A 9,840-nucleotide genomic window follows, 5' to 3' on the forward strand; every position below is an offset into this window, starting at 1 on the left:
GCTGATTTCAATGTGGAGTGGAGGTAATTCAGCCTGAGTTAGTGTGGGGTTGGACAGAACAGCATCAAAAGACACGATGTTTTCTTAGACCAAAAAAAAGCTTAAAAGAGTATATCCCACTTGAGATGCATGAATCGGCTTACATCCAAGGTAAGGGACCGGTCTCTTTTTTCAAGGTGGAAAGCCCTCAGATGCCCCACTACCCAGCAAGCTCCAGGAACCCATTTAAAAGGACCTTTAGCAGGTCTTGGGCTGCACCATTGTGTGCTGGAGTTGCCGAAGGACGCTGGCAAGTCCACTGGATTCAGGCAAACTGGCAGCTTCGAATTACAGTGTTTTATTAGTAGGTAGGTATTTAATTCCCTTCAAATCCCCAAGGCGTGCTGCAGGAAGCAACATAGCACTATTGCAGATAGAGAGACCAACCCTAAAGGAGATATAATCAGGCCATTTTACACATTTTTCTATAGCTTTATAGTTTTGGCAGCAATTTCAGTGTCAGCCTGCAGTTCAAGGAGAGCTGTTAGGGAGGGCAGGATTAGCTCTTGGGAGCCTGCTTGTAAATTCTGCAGGATGATGCTCGATGGTGGGTTGCTGTAGTTCTTGAAATACTTTTTAGAAGAGCATGGAGATCATCTGTTTATATTGGTTGGGAGACATGAAGTTGGCTGTGTTTTTTGTTTTGTTTTTTCTTGTAAGTAAAAGTGCATGTCAGAGTACAAGCTGAGGCTTGGAGTCACTCAGCAGTTTAATTGATTCCACATTGTGAAGACCATACCTCACTAAATCCTTCTTTAGGTTTTGGATGCATCTAAGAGGCAACAGCCCCCTCTTCTTGGTGCAAATGCTTCAAGGCATGGCAGCTCTGGAGACTAGAACAGGGGTTGGTTTGTTTGTAGCCTGTTTTTGCTCAAATCCTTCAACTCTTGAGGCATATTCCCTGCACCGGAGCGATGTGCTAGTGAAGGCAGAGTTGATGAGCTACAGAGCTGCTCTCCTTTCTGCTGAACATACACACATGCAACATGTCCTGCTTGTGTTTCAGCTGAGAGCCGGCTCGGTGTGGATTATGAGTCTGTCCATGGGGCAGAGAGTTTTATGCTGCGGTTGCTTCTAAAAGCCATGGTAATTTGAGCTGTGTGTCCCTGCCTGAAGAAGTTTGCAGTCTGAAAAGGCAAATGGGACTAAAGGATAGGAAGGAGAAGCAAAGTGGGTTTGCAGTTTGGGGAGGAAACCTCAGTTTCAGCCGGAAAACCTGTCCTCTCTCTAGACTAGGCATCCTTATCCTCATTAATTTTTGTTAGATTTTGTCCGTTAGCTTTATTTATGGATTAGCTGCACTGCCTTATGAGTTATACTTGCGGTTTCTGATTACTGTGGAGACTAATTTGGTGCTCTGCAAGGGAGACACTGTAATTCCTGTTTGAGCTTTATTTTCTGGGATATATGAAAGGTCGCTTTGCTGATCCTAAGCACTTAAGTACTGTGAGCTTATCCTCCCAGCATCACGAGAGTGCGAAGGGAGTAATAGATTGGACCTTTTTCATATCTCCCGGGGTTTCAGGGCTTATAGGGTCATGTTTCCTAGCTTTTCTCTCTCCAGGGACAAAACTGAAATTCCCACTAATATTAATTGGGTGGTTTTACCAACATGGCCATGTATGTGCCTGTGGATATGGAGAACCTTGGAGGTGGTCATTGCTTCCAGCACTTGTTGCCTGGGGCCAGTGTGCATTGAAGGCATGGGGTGGCTGGAGAGAGGAGCCCTACCTGTTGGATGCAGCCTTCAGCTGAAGCTCAGGGATGGTTACAGGGATGCAGCTGCAAATCGTTTGATGTTAAAGCTTGCAGATAATAATCTGTCAAGTAGTCCCAGCTGTTTGATGTTACTGGTTTGTTCTGCCTGCCTCCCCGCCCCCTTGGTACTCACTGTTTCTAGTACTGATACAGCACATAAAGTTCAGCACGTTGTTTGAAGAGGCCAGTTTTCTGTTGTAAGAGGACCAGTGATTCCTCCTCCATCCACCCACGTTCGAAGAGCCAGTTTCTGTCAGCATGGCTTTTGTGGGCTCCCGTCTGCAAGGTACGAAGCCGGTTTCTAATCTGATTGCTGCCGATTTAAGGGATCAGCTCACACCATTGCTGTCCCAAGAGGCTCTTGCTGCCGTCCTTTATTGCAGCCATCTCTTTCTGGCCCATCCTGAAGGGCTCAAGCAAAAGGCTGCACAGATGTTAATGCTCTGTGCCTGCAACATTTTGTGGTTGCTACTAAAAATAGAAAGAGTGAAATTAATTTCCTAATAATGGATATGCTACTAACAGAAACACATCCCACTTGTACCTAACACCAGCAGGTTGTTTATGGCATATTTGCTGTGTCTAAAAATACTCTCTTTTTCTTTTTCCTAGCAACCAATTTCATTTAAAGACTATTTTCACACATCAGTGGCTGTTAATCAGTTAAGGAGTTATCAGTTTTAATGTTAGGAAGAAAGAAGCAGATCCCATCAACATCTTAAAACTTTATTTCATTTCTTTTCAGCTGGCTTGCAGCAGATTGTGGGGAGTCTTAGGCTCATCTTATTTCTCCTCCTTTTCCCACCCGCTTGAAAAGAGAGATAGTACCATTACGTGCATGACTGTACTGTGCTAGTTCTACATATCCTTTCAAGAGCTGTTGAGTTAGAAATACTGAGATAAAAATATAAGATGTCTAAAATAAGATTTAATTAGAAATTAAACCGCAGACACCCATGTAATTTTAAATAAAGTAATGTATACTTCATGAGGAGATTGTAAGGTTGACTGTCAGAAGAGAAATGGTAAGATAAAGACCAAAACCCAAGGTACGTGCAAGGTAGGATGTAGGCTGTTTGTGGTATTCTGCCCTGAATCCAATTTCCGAAATATCTGAGACGTTGCCACCAGTGGCAGAAAAATGACATGGTACCAGCCTCTGCTTTTGGCTGTTGAGCTCAGCCAACACTGTGCCCATCTGGCTACCGTGATACCTGCTCTGCAGTGTAGAGGCATAAGATGTTCCTGGGTCAGCTTTCACCTAACAGCATCCGTTTCATCACAGCATCTCTGTTTATTAGAGGATTGCTGCTTGAACCACCTCACTAGCTGTCCTCCTCTTTGTGTTGTGTACAAAGCAAACATAGGAAAGGATACAGACAAAAGCGTTATAATAGATACTAGTTATGCCTGAAACACCCATGCAGCTATGGCTGCTTCTGCTCCCAAGCATGGTAGTGCAAGCGTGGTTTCCATCAGGAGTGGTCCTCAAGCCACTGGTCACGAGAGGCTGGAAGGCTGTGCTGGGGCAACCCTGCAAATTTCCCTCTGTCCTCCCCAGAGCATCTGCTACAGGGGTGTGGGCTTGGCACACCACCACTGACTGTTGTAATTCTTGCATTTATTTTTATTTTCTGTCCTCCTTTTTTGCATATCCCGTCTCCTGTCCCTGAATTCTTCCTTTCTAACCAACACAAGAGTATTTCACTTAGATACGACAGCACACTACTCTGCTGGCTGTTTGTTATGAGGACTCATGTTGAAGTCTTCGGTGTAATTTAATGCTCTTGAATGTTCCTCCTTATACCTTTTGCATAGAGAAGGGACTTGCCTGACACATGGGGGCCTGCAGATTATACAAAAATTGGTCCAGTTCAGTTTCATTTCACATCCCTCATTAAAACATGGGTTATTGGCATTGTACATCTGTTGGCTCCATACTTATTCATGAAAACCAAACATTCCCTTTGAGCTGAGCTACGTGTCATACCGTCATTAACAAGCTGTACCTTGTTGAAAATCTGTCAAGGAAAACTGAACTTATTTTGCATTTGCTGCTTTGCACAAAATAGAAACATGGTAAACTCTTGTGCCGTAATGATTTTCTGTCTGTCTTGATGGGACATAATGAGATAAATTCAAGTCCTTTTTTGAAGGCTAATTACATCGAGTACACACTAGACATGGGCTGCCCTCGTTATATGTTGCACGTTTTTGTGCTTTCATTTCCCCATATCTATTGTCTGCATGTGCAAGTGAGTTTGATTTGGCTTTGAAATACAAATTGTAGGCTAGATAGGAGCTGTTTGGTGGTCTCCTCTCCCAGAAGACTCTGCAGAGATTGTATAACAAGTCCTTGCTGTAGGTAGGGCAGCATTTGAAGGTGGCTGTGAAGTAAATAAAAGAACTTAACTCTCTGCTAGAAACTGAGGAATGTGCCATAAAGCACGAGGGCAGCTTGGCAAGTCCGCTAACAGCCATCAAGAATAAATTTAGCCCTAGGTCTCTTCACCAGTCCTGGTGTATGGACACAAAGCAGATGAACTGCGTCCCGCAGAGCTCACAGCCTAGGTATGGAGCACTAGTTGGATGATGAGCAATTTTGGAAATTGTGTTTTTAAAACCTGTAAGCCCCTCCAGTCCTACTAGTTGTTCTCTGCCTGTCTTGTGGGAAGAAAAGGGAGCTGGGGGAAGGTGTGGGAGGGTGCCTGGTTTGGGGACGTCAGCAGGGATACTGGAGAGGAGCATCCCCTAGAGTAGGATGGAGAGTCTGCAGATGCATGATGGAGACCCGGCTGCCCGCGGTGGGCTTGGGAACTGCTTCAGGGTTGCATGGCGCTTGCTGTGAGAGCCTCATGGTCTGGGCAAGACTGGAGGTGGGGCCTGGGGGAGGTCTACTGGATGCTCTTGGATCACACCCCTTTTGATGCATGAGTGATCTTCATTGGCAAAGACTTACTGGCTGGCTCTAGGAGTTCGGAGTTGATGTGCAAGTGTCTTACCTTTGGTGAAGAAGCTAGTGACATAAAAGGGAAGATGTCGAGAGAGTTTCTCTGGTACTGCAGGAAGCAGAGCCAACTTTAGAGGCAGTTGTCCTAGTTGGTCCATCAGAGGAAAACGGATCACTAGTAAAAACCTATACTTTATCTACTGTGAAGGTGAATTCTGTCATGCTTGGATGAATTTTAGTACGTGACCTTCGTGCTGTGATTGTCTGGGACATTCCTGGTGGGACAATATTAATGCTTTTGCTGTGAGCTCATTTTCTTTGCAAGCTAATTACAACTGGGGAAGTTTGAATGCAGATGGAAAGGCTCTGGGATTTCCAGGTAACTTCTGTAAGTCTGATAGCAGACCTGTGCATCGTTGATATCATACTGGGCAGAATTATTTTAGAGCATCTCTGAAGGAAAAAAAGTAGCAGCACTTTGGAGCTGCTTTAACATGTCTCCGTGTCTCTGCTTTTTGAGACAAACACAAAATAGTTTTCCTCCTTTTGCTAACAGTGGGTTTGTAATTCTACATATAACGGTACGATTACAGGGCCAGATGGTTTTTTCCTAAAGCCGGGGTGGATATGTGCAAACCTGTGGCTGTCACTGCTCCTGGCTGAGTGTGCGCATGGAGGTGAATTACAGAGTGCTTTGCTTACATGAAAAAGCACTTTTTCAGGAGGCTGGAAACAAGATATTACTGTATTCACTTCAAATTATTTTACAAAAAGAAAAAAAATAATCCCAAGCTGCCCTTAGCCATATATTATATTTGTGAGAACAGAAATAGTTCTTGTATCAAGTCTTTGAGCCTCATCATGCATATATATTGGAGCTGGAAGAAATATGTTGTATGGCGAGCATGCCTCATTCAGGCTATACCCAGAGCAGTCTGTCTTATATGGAACGCTTTAAAATTCATCACAGGTTTGCAGGGGAAAAGACCCTAGGGAAGTAGCCTTATCACAATGTCTTAAAGCTGTCGATCTTGAGATCCCCTCCACCACCGTGTTGCTATTTGTTTGCCGAGACATTGTTTTCTGGGTGTAGAACATGTTAAACGAAAACCATGAGATGTATTTTACCTGTTTTTTCTAAGACTGAATGAAAAAAAAAAAAACAAACACAATAATGTTTTCTAAAGCACAGCCCAAAAGATGTTACTTCTAACGCATTCAACAAGGAAAATAAATACCAAGCAAAGGCAGATGCTAGGGGGGAAAAAAAATCAACAGCTTCTCTGTCTCTTTTCATGCAGATATTTAAGTATACACTGTCTGTTAGTGGCATAGACTGTTTTAAAATATGCAAACCAAATAGCTCGTGAGTGTTTGTCTGTTTTCTAGCTGAAGATATGGGTTTTTTTAAAAGGAAATGTGAAGAGACTAATTTTATGATGGGAGAGCTTAGCCTGTGGTTCTTCTTTTCACAGTATGCAGACCTGGGTTCTTCAAAGCTTCACCCCACAGTCCATCCTGCAGCAAATGTCCCCCTCACAGCTACACGCTTGATGAAGCATCCACATCTTGCCTGTGTGAAGAACACTATTTTAGGAAGGAATCAGACCCACCTACAATGGCCTGTACAAGTAAGCATGTGCTTATAGGGTTGTTTTTAATCCTTTTGAGCTGTTCCTGTACTGTGACTAGACATTATGATCCTAATTAATGTGCTTTTACAGGCTCTGGGCTGGAGTCTGAACTAGTCTTGACACACTTGTAATGTCCCTGGCTTTGTCCACCATACCCTCAGTTACACGAGAACAGACTTTTCAAAGCCTTTTACTTCAAAAGCTGGCATTAAACCCAGGAAACATTTTTGCAACGAACAAATGCTTCATCTCTTGCTGTCCGCTCGTGGGTGGACTCAGCCAGCAGCATGGCGTTCAGACATCGCATCGGTGCGTGCATGGGTACCGGTGTGGGGCATGCACGCGGAGGAAACGATGGGTAGCGCTTGTCAGCAGTAGGCATGGATACAGTCTACATGGTCCTGCTTAGTATCATCTCTTAGCTCGTTTTCAGTAAACAAGCAGGGAGAGAGCCCTACCTTTCTAAGCCGCCTGGAGATGGTCGTTCTTCAGGGTAGCCTCAAAACTCCGCGATGGAAACTGCTTCTCCAAACCTGCAGCAAAAACGTAGAGTTTATCCCCTTGGTGTAAGGGGAGGGTGGCATAACAAGCAAACTGGGGTATTTGGAGTCCAGGGTGGCATCAGTGGAATCAGAATCACTAATTTTTCCCTTTTCCTGCCATCTGTGAGGTATCCTGTCAGCTGTACCTTGGAAATTTCTTGTTCGGTTTATGTTTCAGATACTTAGGGCCACAATTTGCATTCCCCCAGCTAGTCCCACCGAGTGTAGCACAGACCACAGGTTTTTGCTGAGCCTGGGTCTGTCAAGCTCTGAATGTGATTTTTGTGGTGCAAAAGTGGTTAAAAAGGACTGAAGAGGAGCTGAACTACTGGGGCAGGAGCAGGTAGAGCTTCCATGAAACTTAAGCAATGGAGGAAAAAGTAAGTTTATGAGTCCATGCACGCTCAGAGCCACTGCGCAATGGTGCAGAGGTGACTTCCATACTGTTTCCTTGCATCATGCAGGCTTTTTGTGCCTTCATCCCAGTTAATACAGATGTCCTTCCTAGCTTCCCAAGTTTGCACTTCAAAAAGAGAAAGACAAAGTCTGTTTCTGTTGGAGAGACGCTCTCGCAAAGGAAATTGCCCTTGGCAGGTCTCTATTTGCCCGCAGCAGGCACTCAGAGCAGAATTGGGGCCCTTGAACTCTGCGTTTGCTTTTCACCAGCCAAAGGAGCATGAAGCACGTGGCTGTCGGAAGGTGTGCTGCAGGGAAGGAAAAGACAGCCCTAGGCAGCATGGCAGTAGGTGGTGCTGTAGGATCAAAGTGGTCTGGGGGGTGAGTCACGCAAGCACTTCTCAGTTTATTAAGTAGATACGCCAGTGTCTTTTGGAACGGTAGCTAGGGTGGGTTACAGCATGAAAAACTTTGATACCAGGGCTTCTTGATATCCATTTTGCTCCTTGGCCTGACTTAAAAAAACATAGATAAATGAGATGAGGTCCAGCATGGTATTGGGAAATGGGAAGGGAGAGGAGTACTCTGAGCTCTGGAAACGCACATAAAATTGGCTTTTCTGTGCAGGCAGAACCAAAGCCAGGGACCGATACAGAGTTATGCCAGACTGCCGGTGTCCACAGTGCCTCCTGCCCACCATCGGTAGTGTTGCTCTCTGTCCCTTCTCAGGATGGAGGGGTATGCATCCAGTCTGTCCTGCTGGTGAATTAGCACAGGGAAGGAGCTGCCATCCCCGAGGAAGAGGTTTATGCATTCCTGTGATCTAAGCGTAGGGCAGGATTTTCAGAGAGGCACAAGCAAGCTTGGTGTCCAGCTCATGTTAAAAAGAAACGAAATCCGAGTACCTGTCTCCCCCAGGTTTCTGGTGCAATTTGAATCCTGTAGGTAAAGGCTGTAATTTCTGATTCTGCAAATACCATGGGATTTTCTTTCTGTGTTTGTTTGGGTTTTTTATGCTTGTTTGTTTTTGTGGGTTTTTTAAAGTTTGTTTGTGGTTTTTAATGTTTGGGTGGTTTTGTTTTGGGGGTTTTTTGTTTTGAAAGCTTACTATAAGCTAGTTTAAAGTACAGGCATGGTGCCTGAAGCTGTATTAGGATATGGCTTGGCAGGGTACTGAATGCTTTTGGAGCAGATGAGAGGTTTAATGCTGACCAAGGCACTGCTCAGCTTCTGTTGCCCGCTGCAAACCCCGGTGCAGCAGTTGAGGATGTTGCAGCATCTCTGCTGGCATTCACACTTACTACCCCAAAAGCAAAGTGGATCATCTGAGCCTTCTCCATGTGCTTCAGTCACCTTCGCTTGCCCTACACATCCTTTCTTGGGATTTTGTCCTAATCCAGCTATATTTGTGCTGAAGGTGATGAGGAGGAGGGCCCATCTGCTACCCCAGCTCAGCTGCAGGGGTAGTAAATTTTGGCAGGGACAGTAAAGAGTAGGTAGCGACACTAACGTTTTAAACCAGTCCAATTAGATCTGGAAGGGAACATCTCATTGTGAACTGAAACACAAGTGAGACAGACTTGAGTCATGACTGGTAGGAAAATATTGCAAGTTTTTTGTATGTTTTTATTATTTATTACCGCAGAAGTTAATATTCATAGGATTCCCTCAATTTGAAATCTAGTTAATTTTAGAGAATACATCAATGTCTGTTTTCAGCTCTACACCTGCAAAGTCCCCTTGCCAGTCAGTACGGCTATAAAATCACATTTTCCTAATTTAAAATGAATGCTTTTCAGTCCCAAGCTGCTTGAGTCTCCCCACCACCACCAGCATCACTAAAGAAAACTAACTGCTACACCACTGTCAACTCTTCAGATAAGTGCAGTGGGGGGCAAATACATTTTTATTTATTTTTTCCAGTTCCTTAAGCATGTTTTATAAGTAATGATTGGTAGTTTTGAAATTAATAGTGCTGTAATGCAGTCTGAAATAATTATTGCCCTCAGACAAAAAAAAAGTTTGGTCCTGATGGGCATTTGAGAATCCTCTTAATATTATTTTGTGTCTTCCAGGAAGTAATTGCGCTTTATTTCTTCTTAACTAAGTAATCGTAGCTTCAGTTCCTTGCACAACATCTCTAAAATGAAAACATAAAGTTACACCCTTTTTTCCCCCCTCTCATGTCTGACAAGTAACCCTATTGCTGTTCAGAGCATGTTGGGGAAATATTTTTAATAGTATGACACATGAGACAAACTGAAGATTTTATAGTATTTAGTGTAATATTCTACTCACAGAAAGCTTACAGTTAACTTTGAGTGTGTACATATATATATTTGTATCTTGAGGGCAATTTCTCTCTCAGGTTTTGTTTTTAAAATAACGTGCATCAGCAAACAACAGGTTTGCTGTCCATCAAGAAAAATACCAATATTTTTGTCTTCAGAAAGTATTTGCCTCTGGTCAGTAAATTGTGGTGCAGAAGGGGTGAATCTTACCTGCTTAGAGTATAAAGTAT

The 9,840-nt window shown here is 43.8% G+C and overlaps 1 protein-coding gene across 1 annotated transcript in view; it reads left to right on the top strand.

Moving 5' to 3' along the window:
* The window catches only part of EPHA5 (EPH receptor A5), a 181,091-nt gene that overhangs the window by 84,488 nt on the left and 86,763 nt on the right, over nucleotides 1–9,840 (top strand). Inside the window, exon 3 of the mRNA XM_009273607.1 lies at nucleotides 6,223–6,378. Coding sequence (XP_009271882.1) covers nucleotides 6,223–6,378 — 156 coding nt within the window. The remainder of the gene's footprint in view (nucleotides 1–6,222; nucleotides 6,379–9,840) is intronic.

The sequence above is a fragment of the Aptenodytes forsteri genome, unplaced genomic scaffold (assembly GCF_000699145.1).
Source record: "Aptenodytes forsteri isolate BGI_AS27 unplaced genomic scaffold, ASM69914v1 Scaffold93, whole genome shotgun sequence".
In the NCBI taxonomy this organism is placed as follows: Eukaryota; Metazoa; Chordata; class Aves; order Sphenisciformes; family Spheniscidae; genus Aptenodytes; species Aptenodytes forsteri.